At 33.5% G+C, this 21,239-nt stretch overlaps 1 protein-coding gene across 1 annotated transcript; it reads left to right on the top strand.

The window, feature by feature from the left end:
- Positions 1–8,070: 8,070 nt before the first annotated feature.
- LOC115990282 (polygalacturonase QRT2-like) lies at positions 8,071–20,826 on the top strand. Its single transcript, XM_031114130.1, has 10 exons — positions 8,071–8,151; positions 8,242–8,376; positions 9,247–9,378; positions 11,010–11,185; positions 11,309–11,332; positions 12,511–12,718; positions 14,484–14,565; positions 19,949–20,057; positions 20,408–20,524; positions 20,710–20,826. The coding sequence occupies exons 4-10, from the start codon at positions 11,048–11,050 to the stop codon at positions 20,824–20,826; spliced, it is 795 nt and encodes a 264-aa protein (XP_030969990.1). The 5' UTR covers positions 8,071–8,151; positions 8,242–8,376; positions 9,247–9,378; positions 11,010–11,047.
- The last annotated feature ends 413 nt before the right edge of the window (positions 20,827–21,239 follow it).

Below are 21,239 nucleotides of genomic sequence, written 5' to 3'. Positions count from 1 at the left end.
TATACTCTCTTCCCTCTCACAGGCTTGTGGGACTCATCCCTGCTACTAATACTCGTTGGAGTGATTCTTTACTGCTAGTAGGGTGCATGTTTGAGCCATACTTGGTACATCCGAGGAGACATTTCTCCTCGGACCGCCTTTTAAACAAGTCTGGGCCTATAAGAATTGGGCCGGGAGCCTTTTTGGCGCCCACACCTTCTCCTCGAACATGATCGAATTCTATATGGGGCCCAAGGCCCATTGTTTGATCTGGGGACTTTACCCCTACACATATTAATTGTGAAATACTAAATAAAATTGTATCTATTCTTTAATATATATATATTTTATATCTAAAAGCTGAAGCGTAACATTTATTGTTGTTATGCTCCAGTTGAGCCATATCAGCGTCCACATTATTATCATTTTTCTTTCCTATTTTCCTATAATTGTTTTTATCATTTTTTTTAATATTTACACCCTTCCAACCTTTTTTCCTCCCTTACCTTTTCATCTCTCCACTGCTTCTCCAACCTTTCTCTTTCCCTTACATTTTCATCTCCCTACTACCCTCTATATTAATATTATTCTTCTTTTTTCCCTTCATTTTCCTTTATTTTTGTCTAATCTTATTCATATCCTCTTACTATAAATTTGTCACTATCCCTTCCATTCTATGCATAGTTTTTCCTCACATCAAAAAAGTTGTTTCTCTCTCTCTCTCTCTCTCTCTCTCTCTCTCTCTCTCTCTCTCTCTCAAAATTTTGGTGGATTTTTTTTTTTTTATAATTTTTCTTGCATCTCTGTTTTAGGTTAATAATTTTTTTATATTCTTTAAAACTGTACTTTGGGTTAATGTGATTTAGTTTTGTTTTTAAAATTTTTGTTGTTGTTGTTGTTGTTATTGTTTTTTTTTTTCCCCCTATTTTCTTTGATTGTTAAATGTAATCTTATTGCATTATAAAGAATTAAATATACTATATAAAAATATAATATTATTCTATTACATAGCATGATTTGAATAATTTGATATTTATTCTATTACATAGCATGATTTTTTATAGTGCTCAATTTAGATGTTAAACTATGAGATTTTACTAATTTTTGTTTATTTTTTAATCCTTTGTGGTAGACAAAGTACTTTTAATAATTGTATTAGAAGTACTCTATAATGCCATTTATTTAGAGAAAAGTAAAGGTTAGCCAAACAAAAATAATCGGAAGGGTGACAAATTTTAGTTTCACAAAATGTTATAAATAACTTTTATTGAAAATGAATATTTCCGTTAACTTGCGTTTTGATTTTCTAGGAAAAATTTTATTGCTTTCATTTTGGTACAACAAAATTTTTATTTATGATTTATGATTGTTCCTATATTACATTTATGATTGTTTCTTTGATAAATAAAAATATATTACAAAATACATTACTCTTTATTAAATTAGTTTAAATTGTAAAAAATAATAATAATAATAAAACCACCATAAAAATAATTATCACACGTAACACACGAGTTCATGGCTAGTATATATTAAAGCCTCATGCTAGGCTTTGCCATTTGCTATATAGCAAGCAATAATTTATATTACATAGATAAGTTTCCTTAAATTAATCCTAAATAAATGAGTGTTTAAATGTATATTATTTCCCTTTCAAGTTACTCACCTTTTATTATGGTGCGGATTTTAAGTATGATTATTTCAAATTGATTGCCTTCTAAAGTTATCGCGAAAATATACTTTTAGTCACTACATTTTGGGCATATTCTCATTTTGGTCCTTAAATTGATTCTGCGCGTATCTCAGTCCTTGAAATTAGAAAATCATTTCCGGTTTGGTCTCTGTCGTCAACCCACTAACAAAAAATGCGTACATGGTAGACAGAATGCTCTGTTTGCACAGTAAATACTGATGTGGCTAATAAAATATTTTATTTGGCATTTTTTAAATAACATGTTAGCATTTTAATTTTTTTAAAAAGCCACCTCAGAAAATTTAAACCAAAAAAAAAAAAAAACCTTAATTCTAATTTAATTAAAAAAAAAATTCTTAATGTTCTTCATTTTACAACTTGTTCTTCATGTTCTTCCCAAATCAAACCCAACAACCAAGAACTCAAATCCATCACAAGAACACAAACCTAGCAACCAAGAACTCAGACCAAGATCACAAGATCACAAACGAAAACAAGAAGAAAGAATTAAATTAAATACTAATAGGAAATTAAAAAAAATGAAATTAACTTAAAAAAACGTTAAATTTAATCTCTTTATTTTAACAAACCCATCACCTAAACAACTAGCCCAAAGAAAGTATAACCCAACAATGAGCCCATAGCCCTAAACTAACAAGTTTCCCTTCTCTCTTTCATTTTATTTTATTGAAATTAGTTCCTTTTATCAATATTCAACATCAGGTCCTAGCTTAATAAAAAAAAAAAAAAAAATCAGGTCCTAACTTACAAGCATTCATAAGCCAAAAAATCAAGCAAAATATATGAGAGGTGTGAGATATATACCCGGCCTTTTTCACTACACATCTGATGATGGGTCAATCGACATCCTTGGATGTTATGGTTGGGTCTTTTGTGGGGACAGCTTGGAATTCTGATTGATCCGTATATGTAGACACTGCATTTTGTACCCCTTATAACTTGGACCCCCGCTCCCCTATGATGCTAAATTCTAAGATCCAAGGTTGGTTTAGGGACCAATTAGGTGATAAATTGACTTGAGAAATGTTAAAATGAAAAATATAACTGTTAAATGAGCAAATAAATCTATTTTTGAAAAAATAAGGCCAAGGAAACCCTTGCTAAGTGCACGCAGCTTTTTGCATGCATATGCAGGCTCGATTTTGCGCATGCATAGCGAATTCCAAAAGCCTAAACAATACAAGTTTTCTGCATTAATGTTGATGTTTGGAACGAATCTCACATCATCTAGGAGTCGTTCCAAATCCCCTTTTTTCACACTATAAGTAGCCTTACATGATATATTTTCAAAAACATACAGAAATCCCATGGAAAAACTTTAAGATTCACTAGAAATAGTGAATCAAAGAGGGAATTTTTCACAAAAACATCCTCAAGTCAATTTTCTTTTGATTAAGGCCTTTTCTGGCCTTGATCTTTGAGTTTAAGATTACTAATCACTCTTTTTGTTAATTGTGAACAAATTTGATTGAGGGGAATGGTAAAAAATCAATCTTGAAGAGCTTTTCTTTAAGGTATTAGTCTAAACTTTTCTTTTTTCATTTTCTTAACTTTTATGCTTTAAATCCTTTTGTTTGCTTTATTTTCTTGTTATAATATGCTTTAATATGTTTATCTAGCTTAGGTTTATGTTTTTGTATGTTTAAAATGTATGTTAGGATGTTAGATTTAGTGCTTTAAGTATCTGCTGTGTTTCTAGGGTTTCTAGGTTGGAACCTACATACGCATAATCTTGCCTGCGCATGCAGGCTTGATTATGCGCACGTAAGGAAGTTCATGCATGTGCATGATTTTGCCTAGAAACCTTAATTTTATTTTTCTGTTTTTGCTTCTGTTTTCACATGTGTGAATCTGTATAGCCTCTTTTCTGTATTTTTATGCTTTCAAAGCTTCTGTTTTACATGTTTAATTGCTTATTTGCTCTCACATGTTAGAATTAGGGTTTATCTTATTTGGTTTTATTTTAATGCTATGAACATGCATTCACACACTCATGCATGATGCCATAAGTGTTGAGTTGCTGAAAGGTAAGTAAAAGGTAAGTCATGCATTCGTAATGTACATGCATTTGTGATATGATCTTGCTTAGGTTTTATGATTGTGATCTTGATGCCTTGGATGATTGCATGTTTTCTTCATTTTGTTTCCATCTTGATTTAATGCTCACATGTTTTTTTGCCTTGGATGAATGTGATATGATATGATGGAGTTTGTGATGAGGCATGCTTAGATGTATGATTAGGGTTAATGATATGTTATGCCATGATTAGATGAATGCTAGGAGGAAGTGACATGTATGCTAGATGTATGTTAGGAGATGCCATGCTAGATGAATGATAGGTTGTTTGAGATGCATGTTAGAGGAATGTTTAAGCTTTGGTTGCTTGCCATGATAGATGTATGTATAGGGATGTCTGATGCCATGTTGATTGTTAGATGCATGATTAGTGTGTGTGAGTTACATACAAGTATTGAGTGTGCCTTTAATAGGGTTAAGATATAAGACACAATGATGGGAAGCCAACCTTAGGGTTGGGTGGTTTTGGGTGCCTAACACCTTTCCAAGACCGTACCTTAATTCCAAACCCATATCTTTGGTAGTAAGATCAAAAGGTCCTTCCTCGAAAGGACGTTATATATATGGTTCCTAGACCATTGCAAAATAAATTCCTAAAAATGAACCCTTGCATCCACAGGATAGTGGCGTTCGCTAGTTGGCATGTTGCGTTTGGAGATTTGGGGTTTGTGGCTTATGAAGGAAAGGTGTTTGAGTTTGGGTTTGGAAGGGGATTTTGGGTGTGGCTTATGCAAGAAAGGTGTTTAAGTTTGGGTTTGAATGGGGATTTTGGGTTTGGTTAGGATTTGGGGTTTTGTTTGTCTTCCCTTAAGACTGGGATTTCTACCAAGATATCTGAATCTCTCTCAGAGTTTTTGATGGCTTTGGAAAATTAAAAAACAAAGAAATGTAGTGAAGATTTTAAGAGATGAAAAATATCAGGTAATAAATTTTAGTTGTGAAATCAAACGGAAATGGAGAAGTGTTTTTTGAATTTGACACGTCTCCATATTTAAAATTCAATGTTTTTTTTAAAAAAAAAAAAATTTAATTTCTTTTTTTTTGTTTAAATTTCCTGTTAGTATTTAATTTAATTTTTATTCTTGTTTTTGTGTGTGTTCTTATGATCTGGGTTTGAGTTCTTGATTGCTGGGTTTGTGTTCTTGTGATGGATTTAAGCTCTTGGTTGCTGGGTTTGATTTGGGAAGAACATGAAGAACAAGTTGTAAAATGAAGAAAACGTTGAAGAATATGAAGAACATTAAGAGTTTTTTTAATTAAATTAGATTTAAGGTTTTTCTTTAAATTTTATGAGGTGGCTTTTATTAAAAAATTAAAATGCTAACGTGGCACTTAAAAAAATGCCAAATAAAATATTTTTTTTATTATTATTTTATTAGTCACGTCAGCATTTATTGTGCAAACAGAGCATTTCGTCTATCACATATGCATTTTCTGTTAGTGGGTTGATGGCAGGGACCAAAACGGAAACAATTCTCTGATTTCAGGGACTGAGATAAACGCAAAATCAATTTAAGGACCAAAATGAGAATAGGTCCAAAATGTAAAGACCAAAAGTGTATTTTCACTTATAAATAAAGTATATTGGTTTCTTTTAGAAACTTGAAGGACATTTGTTTTTAATCTATTTGACATGTGCCAAGTTTTTTTAAACCCGTTTGACATGAAAAAGAATTCTACTCTAATCTAAATTAGGTGTATATATGTGAAACTCCCTCCTAGAAACTTGAACCTTGACTCTTGCCCCACACACCTTACAAGTACTTATACCCAAGTTAAATGTAGTGTAATCCCTAATGCATCCTTAAATAGTATATTAAAAAAAAAAAAATTCAAACAGCATGGATATTGAAATAGTTATATATATATATATCTCTACAAGGTCATTTGATCAACATTTCCTTATCTAATTATTTTATAATTAATGATAGTAGGACATTTGTAGTGTGTGTTAGAACTTCATGAGAATTGGTTTCTAATAAATTCAAAGAGTCCGGCATAAATAAAAGAAAAAGGAAAAAAGTGAGGAAAGACATCATAATAAGATCCTAATCTTAAAACAACAAAACAAAAATGGGGTATATGGTGAAACTCGTAGATGCTACAGACTTAATTGGATTGAGCCTTGGTATTATGCATTTATTATCGTACATTCTCAAGCTTTATACCTGTTGACGACTAAATTTCGAGTTTGAAATAAATCAAATGAGTAAAATAGTTTCACAAATGTAAGTTTGTTTTGATCAATGTGTGGTACAATTCTCTGAAATTACAAAAGAGTAATCCTCTAATTTGATCTCCTTGAAATATTTGTTGATTAGAATTGTAGTAATATGATTTTGATTTGAACACCGAATATACTTTAATTTGGCTGAAGGATGGATCGAACACCTTTGAAATGGAATTACAATGAATCTTTGGCTACGAGTTTGTTAGGAATCCTTTGTTCTTCACGTTCTTCGTGTTCTTCTTGTGTTCTTTGTGTATTCTTCATCTTCAAAGGTTTATGATGGAAATTCTTCGGAGCTTTGGAGGCTTGAATTCGTAGAGCATCACTAATTTGTGGTTTCTTGAAGTTTCTAGAGGCTTTTGAGCTTGATTCCAATGAACTTTGAGAGATCTAAGAAGATGATTTGAATGAATCTGCTTCAAATATCTTCGTATTAGAGGTTGAAGTTCCTAGAGGCTTTAGGGCTTGATTCCACCAAAGCTTCTATACTTCTGAATCTTCTTTGATATTGCTTGAAGTGTGGATGTCTTGGTGTGTGTTCCAAGACATCTTCCAAGATCTATTGGAATGCTTATGAAGGCTTCTATTTATAAGAGTTTAGGGGTGGATGAGTGACACGTGACGGAGTCTTATTGGTGGCACATGTCACAACCTGATTGGAGGAGTTTTAAGACTTTTACTCCAAGACACTTGGCATCGTTTGATTGGCCGAAATGTCTTAATTTTCAAGGTGATACATGTTAGCACCCAATTGGATTGCTTATATCATTGCTTTCACGCACCGGTGTATGATTGGCTTTTGCATGCTTTTTATGTTTTTATTTTAGTAACACTTCGCAAATCTTTGTTGGTTTATGAATGGTAATAGTAGAAACTAGTAGCAGTATGTTGCACTTTGTAATTGGTTATATGTTGTGGACTTGGTAGTATAATATGTTAGCTTGTGATAGGTTGGGAATTTTCCCTCTTTACAATACCATCTAAAATAAAGTGTTATTTTTTTTTGGAAGACTTCTAACATAAAATGTCCACATTTTGCTTCTCACCATTCAAAAGAAAAAAAAAATTATAGAATTATTTTGAAAGGGGTGAGGAGATTAAAAGGCACAATCACATCTCACCATCTGATGCAAAGCACGTTATTCAAATTTAGACAATCTAATGTGGAAGTTTTGGAAAGGGGTTTAGCAACAATAAGAAAAATAGGTTCTTATCCTAAAATAAGGAGAAAAATTTAAGCAATCTAATGTTAATGCCTTGGAAGGCTGGAATGTATATTAATAACTTAATTAAATGGGTGGCTATTTATTTCCTTGCCTTGTGAATGAAAATGATGCATTGCCAAGAGCTTTGGGCTATCATTAAGAGTGGACGCTATGGTTTGAAACTCTCTCTAAAAAAAAAGAAAAAAAAAAGAAATAGGGTTTAAAATAAAATAAAAAATCTAATATGGAAGTTATGAAAAAGGTGTTTAGCCGTAATAATAAAAATAGTTTCTTATCCTAAAATAATTAAGGAGAAAAATTTAGACAATCTAATGTTAATGCCTTTGAAGGCTAGAATGTACAGTATATTAATAACTTAATCAAATGGTTGGCTATTTATTTCCTTGCCTTGTGAATGAAAATGATGCATTGTTAGGAGCATTTAGCTATCATTAAGAGCGGACGTTATGAATTGAAACTCCCTCTCAAAAAAAGAAAGAAAAAGAAGAAAAAAAAGAAATAGAGTTTAGAATAAAAAATCAAATATGGAAGTTTTGAAAAGACGTTTAGCAGCAATAAGAAAAATAGGTTTCTATCCTAAAATAAGGAGAAAATTTAGACAATCTACTGTTAATGCCTTGAAAGGCTAGAATGTATATTAATAACTTAACTAAATGGTTGGCTATTTATTTCCAGGAGCCTTGTGAATGAAAATGATGCATTGCTAAGAGCCTTGTATTTCATCAGTCGGTTAGTATTTCTTGGTGTTTTCAAGACATCCATAGTTCAAATTCCCATTCTGCCATTACATTTATCGAATTATAAAAAATAAAATAAAATAAGGAAAAAGAAAAGAAATTGATGCCTTGAATAGCTCTCTTCTGCCGTACGTGTGTAGACCTAGCTGTGTTTCACAAAGGAAATTCATCGTCGGAAATTCGCCATGGTAATCTAGCTTATGTTCTATGATGGGTACTTGAAGTTTAATCTAAACTCACCATTAGGAAAAGCTAATAATTTATAGTTTTTCATGCAGGAGTTCTTTTCTGTTCTACACATCATGGTTCTGGTTTCAATGACTTTAATTTGGATTACTGCGAAAGCTCAAGTTAAATATTTTAACGTTATGGATTATGGAGCAAAAGGCGACTTTGTCACAGATGATTCCGTGGTAATACTTCTATAGTCTTTTTTTTTTTTTTGGGTTAAAACTTCTATAGTCTTTAGTCAATGAGAAATTAATTTGTTGACCCATTATTTTATTAGGCTTTAGAAATATATATATATATTCCTTTGAAATAGTTAGAAATCAGTACACTACAATGCAACCCCTGCTATTTGTCCCAGCCCTCCCTTGGGCTTAGTCATCATTGAACTTTGAATTGAGTGTCAATTAATTTGGCCCCTAAATTAAAAAAATTAAAAACTTACCTGCTAAGAATTAGTTTAATGACAAATCAAATATTCTCTTGGCATGTTATAACAATTCAAGATTTATTGACAATTTAATAGAAATCACACACACACATCACCTAATTAAATTCATTAGGTTTTAGCTAAAAAAAATATTAATAGAAAATTTAGTTAATTTGTTGCAAACCTTATATATCCAAGAACCAAGTATTACTTTGAACGGATCCAACTCCATCCAAGAGACATACTGAGGGGGGCTACCGGATTCTTGCAAGAATATCAGAGATTTATGCAGGCACAGCAGCAGAACAGAGAGGCCGAGAGTCAACAGTGAAGCTTATGAAGGGCTGACTGCTATGTAGCAATAGTGGAGTTTTTTTATTATGTTTCCTGTTATCCCCTGTTTCTCGGTTGTTGAAACAGGGCATATACTTCCCTTGTACTTACAATGTTTTTACTAAATAAAAATTTCTACCTATTTACCTCAAAAAAAAAAAAAAGAACCAATAAGTTAATCGTTTAAAATTCAAGAACCAAATTGATAATTACATTAAAACTTAAGAGTGATATTTATAAAAATTCTTTATTTTTCTTTCAATTTTAAACATTTCTACTTTGGTGCATGTAGGCATTTTTGAAGGCGTGGAATGATACATGCAATGCAGAGACAGGAGAACCAACTATGCTTATTCCAAGAAAGCAATTTTTCTTGAGACCCACAACCTTTAGCGGTCCTTGCAAGTCTCACGTTTATGTTAGAGTAAGTTGGAAGAAGTATAATTTGACATTCTTTTTAATTAAGAATTATATTTAATAATAGAGATTTATTCTATGGTAACAAAATGTTGTGAGCTGGTTTAGGTCAATATTTTTTGCTTGCTCTAAATGTATGATCTAACTCAAAAGACCTTGGGGTTGATTACTGTCTACCATAAGTTCATTGCCTTTTCTTTTTTTTTTGGATGTGAAGTTCATTGCCTTTGATTTAGAATTATAAGTCTATATAATATATTAAAGTAGAGGCATAATAATGATCTATATTTGATTTTAATTCCATATATTTTCTAATTTTATGCCAAGCATCACTCCATTTAAAACTACTTTCTAACTCATTTTACCTAAAGCTCTTTTAAAATTACTTTCTCTTCATTTGTACTTAATCCAAATTTTCTTACCAAAATTTATTATTAATTAAAGTGTTAATTTCTATAAAAACTACAATATCCTAAAAATTGGCTCTTTCTAAATACATTTTTGTGGGGCCAGAGAATTTGTGATCCCGGCCCACTTTACATTAGGGCCCAAGACCCGCGCCGAGGAGAGGCATTGTCGAGAACATGCAACGGAAGTCCAAATGACCTAGAGATATAGCCGAGGACGATGCTGTCCTCGGCATCCCAAAATCTAGAAGGAAGGAACGGCACACCATCAAAGGCAGTCCCCAAAGCGCTCCTAGAAGAAAGGGCGAGTACAGTATAGGAGTGATTCAAGGAAAAACTAAACACCTCCGCATTGATGGGGAAAGGACCCCTGAACAGTGTGGTGACAAAGGACAAGGGAAAGGCTACCATTATTGCAATTAAGTATTCTGCGCTTGACAGAGCCATGCTTTTCAGCTTTTACAACAACCTCCAACCACTTTGGGTATGAACTAATAGGACAAGTATCAGCCCTAGAAAGCTGAACTTACACGTGGACATTGGAGGAAGGGGAAAGGCTAGTATAAAAGAAGAAGGAAGCAGTCCAGAAAAGTGGCTGGGACCAGGGCCAAGAACCAGAGCCACCCAGGCCGTGCCGAGGAGAAAGTCTTCTTGGGCAGGCACAATTCACCTCTGTGCGATCATCATGAACGCCATGACTAACTAATGTCCGATAACTAAGGCCTAGCCTTTTAGCCCACTCTCTACAAATTTATTGTTTGGGCCTTTAGCGTTCGAACCCAATACATCAATTTGGGGTCGTTACAAATTGAGTCCTTACAATTTTCATAAATATTCATTTTTCATTTGAAAAATATAAATATCGAATAAATTTATTACATCATAACAAAAATTATGATGAGAATTAAAAACAAAGCATATAAATAGGTCAAATACATTGCTTTTTCTTTTTTACTAAAATAGAATAATAATAAAAATAAACGGTTTGCATATCCAACAAAATGATATCAAGGTTTTTCGAAAGGTTAACAAAAATTCAAAAACCAATTGTGTGAGTATTAAATTAACTTAGGTATATGTATGTAATTGTGTTTATTTTGAAATGTGTCCCTACATAAGCATTGATAGATTAGAAATATATTGGAGAGAATCTTTAAAAAAAAAAAAAAACACTTGAGATAAAATCTTAGTTAGAAAACAAATGGATGACTCAAATGGGATTCTTATGCAGTTATTGGGAGGCTTATTAGCACCTGATGGTCCTAAGGAATGGAAGGAGTTCAACGATGTTGTGAATTTATAGAATTTGAGTCTGTGACTGGGCTCCACATAACTGGTGTTGGCCTAATAAATGGTCGTGGAAAGGGTTGGTGGGATATCTCATGCAGATATCATCCTAAACTTTTGGTAATATCCTCTTCATGCATATTCATTCGCTTTTTTCTTGTATATGATTTTGCTAATTTCATTTCTTTTTTCTAAAATGATTTTCACACAAAATAAATTGTAACAAAATTAATTTTTCAACAGGATTGTGGCAAGGGTGCACCTACGGTATGGTTAAAGCTGCTTTGATTATTATTACCATTGAAAGTTGTTTAGACACCTAAGTCGAACTACTAATTTTATTAATTTAGCTATTAACGTATCTGGATAGTTAATAAACCAATTTCAAGTGCAATATGATGAAGGAAAATAATCGAAAAACACAGAATGTTCACAAAGTAAAAACCCAATTTGGAAAAACACTTGGAAGCCAAGCCCAATCCTTTGCTTACTTCAAAATTTCTAGAAGAATTTTCTTTTTTCTATGTGGTTTCACAACAACACTCCAATATACAATATCTTTGTATTTGGGTGGTAAAATCCTCTCAAGTGTATGGAAATTAGAGAGGTTGAAAGACTGGTTTTGGCAAGGAATTCTTGTGTTGTCTTTCTTTACGGAATATTAGGGTTTTAATTTTATTCTTATATGGTATAGGTTACATGGGATGATTGGCCATAAATAAAAGAGAAATGTTTTGTCCACAACAAATCTTATGAATTAGGTTGTTATGAATTGTTATTGGTAGGGCAAAAAAGTAATTTCAGTAATAAATTCTAATTAGAACCAATAACAACTAACTATCAATGATTTGTTGTGAAAATATTGTAGACGTATCACCTTTTTAAATGAAGTATTAAAGCGAAATCGTTGGCTTTCCTTAACAAGTTTGTGCTTAAACAAGTTTTGCACGAATGTTAGGCTAAACTTGTTTGTCCAACAACTTTTTAAATTGCTTGATTTGGCTTGATCGATCACCATTTTGCTCAATTGAAATTCCCAGTCATGCATAATGAACAACTTTCTTCAAACTAACACCAAATGATTACAAAAAAGTGAAATACAATTAAATCGAAACATTTTCATTACAAATGTCATAGAATTTAGTCAACATAAAAAAAATATTATTATTATTATTATTATTATTATGATGTTGTTGTTGTTGTTATTGTTGTTATTATTATTGAGTAATAACATAAAAAATTATTTTTAGATGTTTTGATTTTTTTAGTAAGATAATTGTTATAGATGTTATAAATTTAATCGTATAAATAGTTGGTAAGTACCACACATCAGTTTAAATCAAGGTAAGAATTTGTAGTATATATTTAACATTATTACTCATTGCAAATAGTATTGTTCCAATTTGATAACAAATTATATGGTGTTCTATTTTGACTATTTGCAGACACTCAGATTTCATAAAAGCAATGATATCCACATGAGCCAAATTAAAATAGTAAATAGCCCCCAAACCCATATTCTTCTATTGGGATGCAATGGTGTTGAATTACAAGACCTAAGCATAATATCTTCAGGTGTGAGCCCAAATACAGATGGAATTCATATTCAGCAATCAAATCATATATTCATCAACAACTCATTTATTGGCGTTGGTAATTGTCTTCCCTTTTGCCTTTCTCAATCTTCTGCATTTTATTATACATATTTGAGATACTGCATTAATTTGACTCTTATACTTTAAAATATGGTAGTGGTTGGTTTGGAGCTCAATCATCTTCTATTTACCAATTGCATATATAAAAAAGTACTTAATTAATGCACATGTAATAATGGTTGGTTTACTAAAATATTTCAACAAAATTACATAAAATTTGTATGAACATTTTACAAATGAAACCATATATATAAATATGCGAATACAAGAACAATCACCCAAAAAGGAACTACTTGAAAATTATACAAATTATATATGATTATGTTTATTTTTTAGAAATTAAGAAGGTATAAAGAAGAGAATTTAATGTAGTAGCAGATTTGTCAAGAGACTCATCCAATTGTGGACGTTTATTTATTTATTTATTAAAGGGAAGTTAATGTTTTTTAAAAGTGTAATGGATGTTTCAATTATCATTCCAAACAAGCATGTAATAGTTTTGTCAAGATTGATACCCAAAATTTGGAGAAGTATTTTGCCCATAGTGAATTGAAAATTTGAAGAAATCAAATTTAATCTCTATATGTGTGTGTATATATTAATAGGTAAAGTCTAAAGAAAGTTCAATTAAAATTTGAAATTAGAATCCAATTTTGTCCTATGTGTCTAAATTTATGTGGAAATTACACCATAATTATCCACTTAAGTCTGTGCCATGTCAATGTGCCAAATTAAGTTTTTTAATCTTTGTGTCAAGTGAGTTAATGAGTAAAAAATATTAAGAATCTAATATTAATGAACTATAAAATAAAATAAAAACCAATCATTTATACTTAATAAAAATCATCACACGTTATATCTTATTAAAAATTAGAAAAAAAAATCATAAGTAGTATTAAATTTATGTAAGAATTTTAATATGTGACTAATTACATTTACTTTTTAAAAAAATAATTTGATTAATTATTTATATTTATGATAAAAATTGTGTTTGATTTTAAATGTATTTATATGTATGCATGTGTTACATGCTATTTTTTTTTTTAAAAAAAAATTGACTAATTATTTATATTTTTATAATAAAATTTTTGTTTAATTTTAAATATATCCATGTGTTTGTATGAGTTACATGCTAGTATAACTAAAGCATATTGCAAAGTTCTGGATTTTTGTTTGTCCCTACTTTTATAACCCAATGGAACAATTTAATACCTATGGACATCCAAACACCCTATATATAAAAAAATTCTCTACCAGTTCAGGTCACATTTATTCTGAATTTATGTGAACTATAATGAGCGGTAGAGTTAGAATTTGACCTCATGGGTGAAATTTATAACTAACGTATGTATGGCTTTGTAGGGTACGAAAAAGATGGCCAACGATTTTATTTTTATTTTATTTTTGTTTTATTTATTATTTAATTCTTACAATAAGAGGCCATTGTTAGAGAGAGATTGAAGCATAGGAGTGTAAAACAATTTCAATCCAGCAAAGTGGGTTTGTTTTCTTCTGTGGAAAATGATATTGGTTTGACAAAATTCCCCTAAGCACCTAAAAGAGTAAAAATGAGGAAAATTTTCTCTAGAAAACATTTTCTACTAAAACAAATGGAGCTAAATAAGGACAGGATTGAACCTATATTTTTCTCCAATTAATGGGAGAATCAAGCAGTGTTACTGAAAATGTCAATTTCCGACTATTGTTAGTTGATATTTTGGATATAAAAACAATAACTTGATGTTGTTATTATTGGCAAGCAGGTGATGATTGTGTCTCTATTGGAGATGGAATTACAGATATAAATATCACTTATGTGAATTGTGGGCCGGGTCAGGGGATAAGGTTAGGGAAGAGCGCACTGTATTTATATATTTGATTTCCTGAAACAAATATTTTGTTTGATTTTATTTACTTTGTTTAAATATGTAAAAGGTAATTTAAGAATCTAAATAAACTCACTTTGTCTTTATCTATAAAAAAAAAAAATGACAAACTGCAAACTATTTCTCAATCTCCCCCGGGGGGGGGGGGGGGGGGGGGGGGTAGATCTATAATCTTCTAAAATGTGAAATTTAACATATTTTGTTCCATTTTGATTGATTTTATTAGGATTTGTTGGGAAATTTAGACCCTAGTTACAAAACAATTAACCACTTTTATGCCAAATTCAATTAATTAACCAATTGTGCTTTTAAGTTCAGTTTTGGTTAGTTCAACTCACAAACCAATACTGCTAAATTATTGTGCGTCATTGGCGTGATAGTCACTCTACAAGTATGAGTGTTTGTGGAGTGTTGGGGTGGGGGGGAGGGGGGGGAAGGGTCAGAGTTGAAGTCTCTAGAAGGGAGTTTTACATACATATACACTTATATTAGGCTAGAATAAAATTTTTATCTTGTATCAAAAATAAATATATATTGCTAAAACATATGTGGAAAGAAAATAGCACAAGCGATATGGTTACAAAGATAAAACTTTGACAAGAAAAACTCTTCGAGGGTGTACCATCAATATTCCTAATAGAAACAAATCCACCAAAAGAATTGAAGTTTGTATAATAGAATGGACCTTAACCAACATTTAATTTTTAGGTTATTATCTTCCTGCTTCTAAAAAAGAAAAAAAAAAGGGTTACTGTAGGGACACGATTTTTAACGACCCAAGGATAACATTGGGCTCGTATGTAAAGGGCCCGAACAATACGATTTGTAGAGAGTGGGTTTGGAAAGGCCTGCCTTTGGGCACTGGGCAGGGGTCTGGTCCTGGTTTCATGAGAACTCATATAAAGGTAGGTTTGGACTGTGTAGCTGAGCCTTACATCGACGTGGTTTGGAAGGTTTGGCTCCTCGGAATTAGTCCGAGGAGCATTACATTCTCACCATTCTTCCTCCTTTCTTTTCTCTTTTTTTCCTTTTAGCTCTCCTTCCCTTTTATACTGGTATTTCCTTCCCGTTCTTCATCTACGTGTCAGTTTCTCCTTTTTTGGGGCAGTTACTCGTCCTATCAATACTTACGTCAGAGTGGTTGGGAAAAACTGGATAGCATGGTATGGAGTATGGGCTTGCCAGGCGCTGGGCTCCACGTTATGGTGTTGGCAGCTTTCTCGCTTGTACTGCTCTTACACTGAGTTTGTCCTTTTCTTCAAGCGTTTTGTGAGGTGTTGAGCGTGAGATCGTCCTCGGCCACATTCTTGGGCCATTGAGGGGCTCTCATCATACATCCTCGGCAGTAGGGCTCCTCGACTTGGGTTTTGGGCCCTTAATGTAAAGTGGGCCGGGATTCCAAATTTCAGGCCCCACAATAGCCCCTCAAAATCCTGCTTCCCGACTTTTTAGTTGGGGAGGAGGGTTTTGGTGATGTTGGGCCCACCTCGCGGCTTGTTCCAGTTCTGTACCTTACTGTTGTTTGTGTTCTTCCATTTGCATGGGAGATGTGTCGAATTAAGAGGCATTACTTTATTCTTCACCAGCGTAGTGTCCTTTGATGTTTCAGTATTCGAGGCGTGCCTTCACGAGGACCTTTAAATCTTGTGGTGGCGGATAGTATTGGAAATCGTGCCAGAGCTGCCTTGTCTGCAGCGTTTCTTGGGAATCTGCTCAAATTAAATGACACCGTCCTACCCTTTATATAAGTAGGATAGGTGGTTATTCTCTTGGCATATAAACCCTACTGCTCTCTTCAAAATCATAACCCTTTATCCATAACCAGTTCCCACATCCAGTGTCGTCTTCCCTTAGTGCAGTATGTCTGAGGCTTGGGTGGAGGTGGAGGAACTTCACCCGCCACAGAGGCACCGGTCCCTTCCAAGACTTAAGGTGGTGTGGTCTGGGCAGGGAAGGCACAGATCTAAGGTAACCTCCCGCTTGGATAAGGTGGGGATGGTACCCCCACCTCTTTCAGTCAAAATCCGAAGCAGGTTCTGGTCACATCAGACTTTCGGTGTGTCAGAAGAAAGGTTTTCCACCATCAGCGCCGTCTGCTTTTTCGCAGGCATGGTTCCGTGGAGGCTCATCAACTTCCGGTTCCCTGCACCTTTTCTTCAGCAGCGCTAGCCTCGAGTTGGACTCCCGGCCCCTTTTCTTCAACGGTGCCGACCCGAAGTCGGGCTCTTTTGCTGCCTGAGTTATAGGCATGTAAAAGTATTGAGGAATGGCTTCCTTAGACTAAATTTTGAAGCGGCAGCACGTCTCTCCCCTGCACCTATCCTTCGGCTTTTTCTTAATTCCCTTGTATTTTTTCTTTTGTTTTGTGTAGTTAGTTTCAGTATGAGCTTATTTGAGCTCTTTCAATGTATGCTGTATTGTTTCTTTGTCTTAATAAAAGATGAATTTATTTCTTTTTAAATATCTTTCCTTTCTGCAACAATTATTTTGTGCATGGGTGTGCTACATGTGTGCTTTCCTTTGATGGTACTTAGAGCAGGAAACCTTGAAACAGAACCCTACTAATTCTAATTTACCGACATTACCAAGCATAATAATGATAATTCCCAGTAGATTAAACTCATAAAACTAACCGAGATAATGACTGAGCGCTTCGTAATGCATGCGAGGAGACCGTCCGAGAACGACAAACTTCAAATAATTCGTCTGTTGAGTACTTGGTTTCCCCATAGGCTTGAGTCCGAGGACTGTACAAGGCCTTGGTTCTGTCCAAAACTTGTAATTTTTCTTTTGAGTACTTGGTTTCCCCATAGACTTAAGTCCGAGGATCATACAAGGCCTTGGTTCTGTCCAAAACTTGTAATTTTTCTTTTGAGTACTTGATTTCCCCATAGGCTTGAGTCCGAGGACCATATAAGGCCTTGGTTCTACCCAAAACTTGTAATTTTTCTTTTGAGTACTTGGTTTCCCCATAAGCTTGAATCCGAGGACCATACAAGGCCTTGGTTCTGTCCAAAACTTGTAATTTTTCTTTTGAGTACTTGGTTTCCCCATAGGCTTGAGTCCGAGAACCGTACAAGACCTTGGTTCTGTCCAAAACTTGTAATTTTTCTTTTCTGTTAAGTAGTTTTTTCTCTATATTTATTTATTTTTCGAAGGTCAGCCCCTAGACTAGGGCGGGGATAGTTGGCTTGAGGCCGGAAGCCCCTAGAGCTACCCGCTCCATTGGCACTACAAGGTGTAGCCCCCAGCAGAAGTTTATGTCGGAGCAACAACTGCATGTCGCCGAAGACGAGGGAAACTTCGCGGACCTCTGCTTGATAGAGACTTGACTCCACCGCCACCTACGCCAACGCGCAAGCCTTCCCACAGACGGCGCCAATTGTAGGGACACGATTTTTAACGACCCAAGGATAACATTGGGCTCGTATGTAAAGGGCCCGAACAATACGATTTGTAGAGAGTGGGTTTGGAAAGGCCTGCCTTTGGGCACTGGGCAGGGGTCTGGTCCTGGTTTCATGAGAACTCATATAAAGGTAGGTTTGGACTGTGTAGCTGAGCCTTACATCGACGTGGTTTGGAAGGTTTGGCTCCTCGGAATTAGTCTGAGGAGCATTACATTCTCACCATTCTTCCTCCTTTCTTTTCTCTTTTTTTCCTTTTAGCTCTCCTTCCCTTTTATACTGGTATTTCCTTCCCGTTCTTCATCTACGTGTCAATTTCTCCTTTTTTGGGGCAGTTACTCGTCCTATCAATACTTACGTCAGAGTGATTGGGAAAAGCTGGATAGCATGGTATGGAGTATGGGCTTGCCAGGCGCTGGGCTCCACGTTATGGTGTTGGCAGCTTTCTCGCTTGTACTGCTCTTGCACTGAGTTTGTCCTTTTCTTCAAACGTTTTGTAAGGTGTTGAGCGTGAGATCGTCCTCGGCCACATTCTTGGGCCATTGAGGGGCTCTCATCATACATCCTCGGCAGTAGGGCTCTTCGGCTTGGGTTTTGGGCCCTTAATGTGAAGTGGGCCGGGATTCCAAATTTCAGGCCCCACAGTTACTATCTTCCATATATATATATATATATATATATATATATATATTCTTTCTTTTAACCCTTTCTGTCTTTTCCTTTTGTCTTTCTTTTTTAATCTTTTCATTTTTGGTTTATTTCTTTTCTATTTTCGTTTTTGTATATGGTTCAAATAGGTGGTCACTCTTACTGAATGCTAAGTAAACAAACCAATGCCCATGATTTTATTTTCACTATATATATATATATATATATCTCAATCTTTATTTGTAGTTGCCAGATGGAGAACATGCAAGTTATAATTTACATTAAGCCTTTTTAGAAATCTGCATCCAAAATAATAATTTTATACTAATATTATCCAAATGCTCGATTGAGAGAAACACACAAGATTTATCGAATGCTAAACTGTGATTTTAAAATTTTCTAGATTCAAAAAGCATGTTTTAAAATCCTTATTTTTTTAAACACACATTTTCAAACAGCTAACCCAAACATACACTTGAACTCACAGTGCCCACTTCTTTAACGTAGTTACACACACAAATCTAATTGTATCTAAGGAGAAATTTTACTGCAAAATGATGTGGCACACTACCGTGAAGTAAATTTTTAGGTTTGTTGGATAAAGAATATTCAATCATGGTATGTTATATGTTTGAATTTTTTTTTTTTTTTTCCATTTTAAACTTTAATTATTTTATAAGAAAAATTAAATAAGTACATAGTAAGTTTTGATTGTAGAACACAAAAAATAGGATTGACGATTGAGAAATTCTAGTACCATGTAAAACTTCATAACTTTTATCACAACTATCTTATGTGACAAATTGTGATTGAGTACACATTACTTTCACATGAACCCACTATTTTTTCTTTACCACTCATAGTTTGCCCCGTAAACAGTTGTGACCAAAGTTGTTATATTTTATATAGTTTTAGAATTTTTGCTGACGATTTGTTTTCTACATGTCAAACAATTTATAACGAATTGGACGTTTCATTAAATACCAAACAAATTACCTTTTGCTGAAATATTTCATTTTCTTTTTTCTCTCATAGAATTTGTTTGAGTTGAAATATTCTACTTTTGTCAAATTAACAAATAGTATAATCTCATTTAATAAAAAAAAAAATTACGGTACTAATTTTGTCTACCTTGAATTTGCATATATAATAAGTAAGCTAAGCTAAAATAGGTTCATTGGAAAATGACATCTTCGTTTGCATGTTTCACATTTTATTTTATCATTTTAAAATCAATTTGCAAGAACTTCATAATTTTAATATTTTTTGTTGATTCTTCATTGGTGATAGCATTGGAAGTTTAGGACTTGATGGAACTGTGTCAAACGTATCAAACATTCGTGCGAGGCATATTCTCTTCAATGGGACGCAAAACGGAGCACGAATCAAGACATACCAGGTATGAAATGCAGAGTCAAACTCATGTTCATTTGGAATACTTATTTTACAATTTAGATGGTTAATCTTGAGCTCAGCTTGCATCCTATAAATGGAATATGGATCTTCTAGCTAGGATTTTTTTAACACGAAGCCAATCAATACTGCTCTAAACTCTAATACTAAGGTGGCCAGGCCCCCTTGGCAACCTTTGTATTCTAGACTTTCTAGTTGTACTGCTATATATGTTGTATTTATTAAAGTTTCTTACTTGTAGAAGTTAGAAAATAGCTAAAAGCCTTATAACTTAATTAGTTGACATTTCCTGGTACCTCTAAATCAAACTGTTAATCTAAATTCGATCTTTTGTAGACTGGGAGAGGACAGGTTCAGAACATTGAGTTCACAGATGTAACATTCATAGATGCTGGAAATCCAATAATTATTGACCAACACTATTGTGGCGCCCCAAATGCATGCCCACCAACGGTAAGTCAATCATGCTCTCTTTACTTATCATTTTGAATATTCTACCTTACCTATTAGTACTAAGTTTAGAGAAATGGTCGTGTTTATCACACACAAATTGTTTGCTGAATTCGGGACAAATATTTGAGCTAAGAAATATATATATTAACTTTAAAAAAAATTGACGTTTTGTTGTGTGTTGATAGAAAGTCGGAGTTAAGATAAGCAATGTGCTCTACTCTGAAATGCATGGGACATCCACGTCCGACGTAGCACTCAATTTTAATTGTAGTGAAAATGTTGTTGCACCGACATCAAGTTGAACAATATCGATTTGACATCTTCAACCCGTGGAGAGAAAGTCAGTTCTAGCTGCAACAATGCTTTTGGAGAGGCAATAGGAACTGTAAATCCCAAGTCTTGTCTAAGATAAAAATTAAAAAAAAAAAAAAAAAAAAAAAAAAATTGTGAATGCTCACTGTTGCATTTTTTTTTTTTTTTTTAAATCTGTCTTCTTTCTTGAGCTTATAAAAGCTGTGTACTCAAATTATATATATAGATCACTCATGAACAATTCAATGGATTGATAAGGTCGATCGAATGAAGAATCCTAGATGGGGGGAAGTGTTGAAATGGATTTATTTGATCACAAATTTTTTTTTTTTTTAGAGATAGTTTTAACCTATGGCGTTTGCTCCTGATGATAGCTCTTTATCATCAGACCAAGACATCAATC

The sequence above is a fragment of the Quercus lobata genome, chromosome 5 (assembly GCF_001633185.2).
Source record: "Quercus lobata isolate SW786 chromosome 5, ValleyOak3.0 Primary Assembly, whole genome shotgun sequence".
Taxonomy (NCBI): domain Eukaryota; kingdom Viridiplantae; phylum Streptophyta; class Magnoliopsida; order Fagales; family Fagaceae; genus Quercus; species Quercus lobata.
Note: the sequence above shows the minus strand (reverse complement) of the source record. Positions and strands in the feature narration are given on the sequence as shown.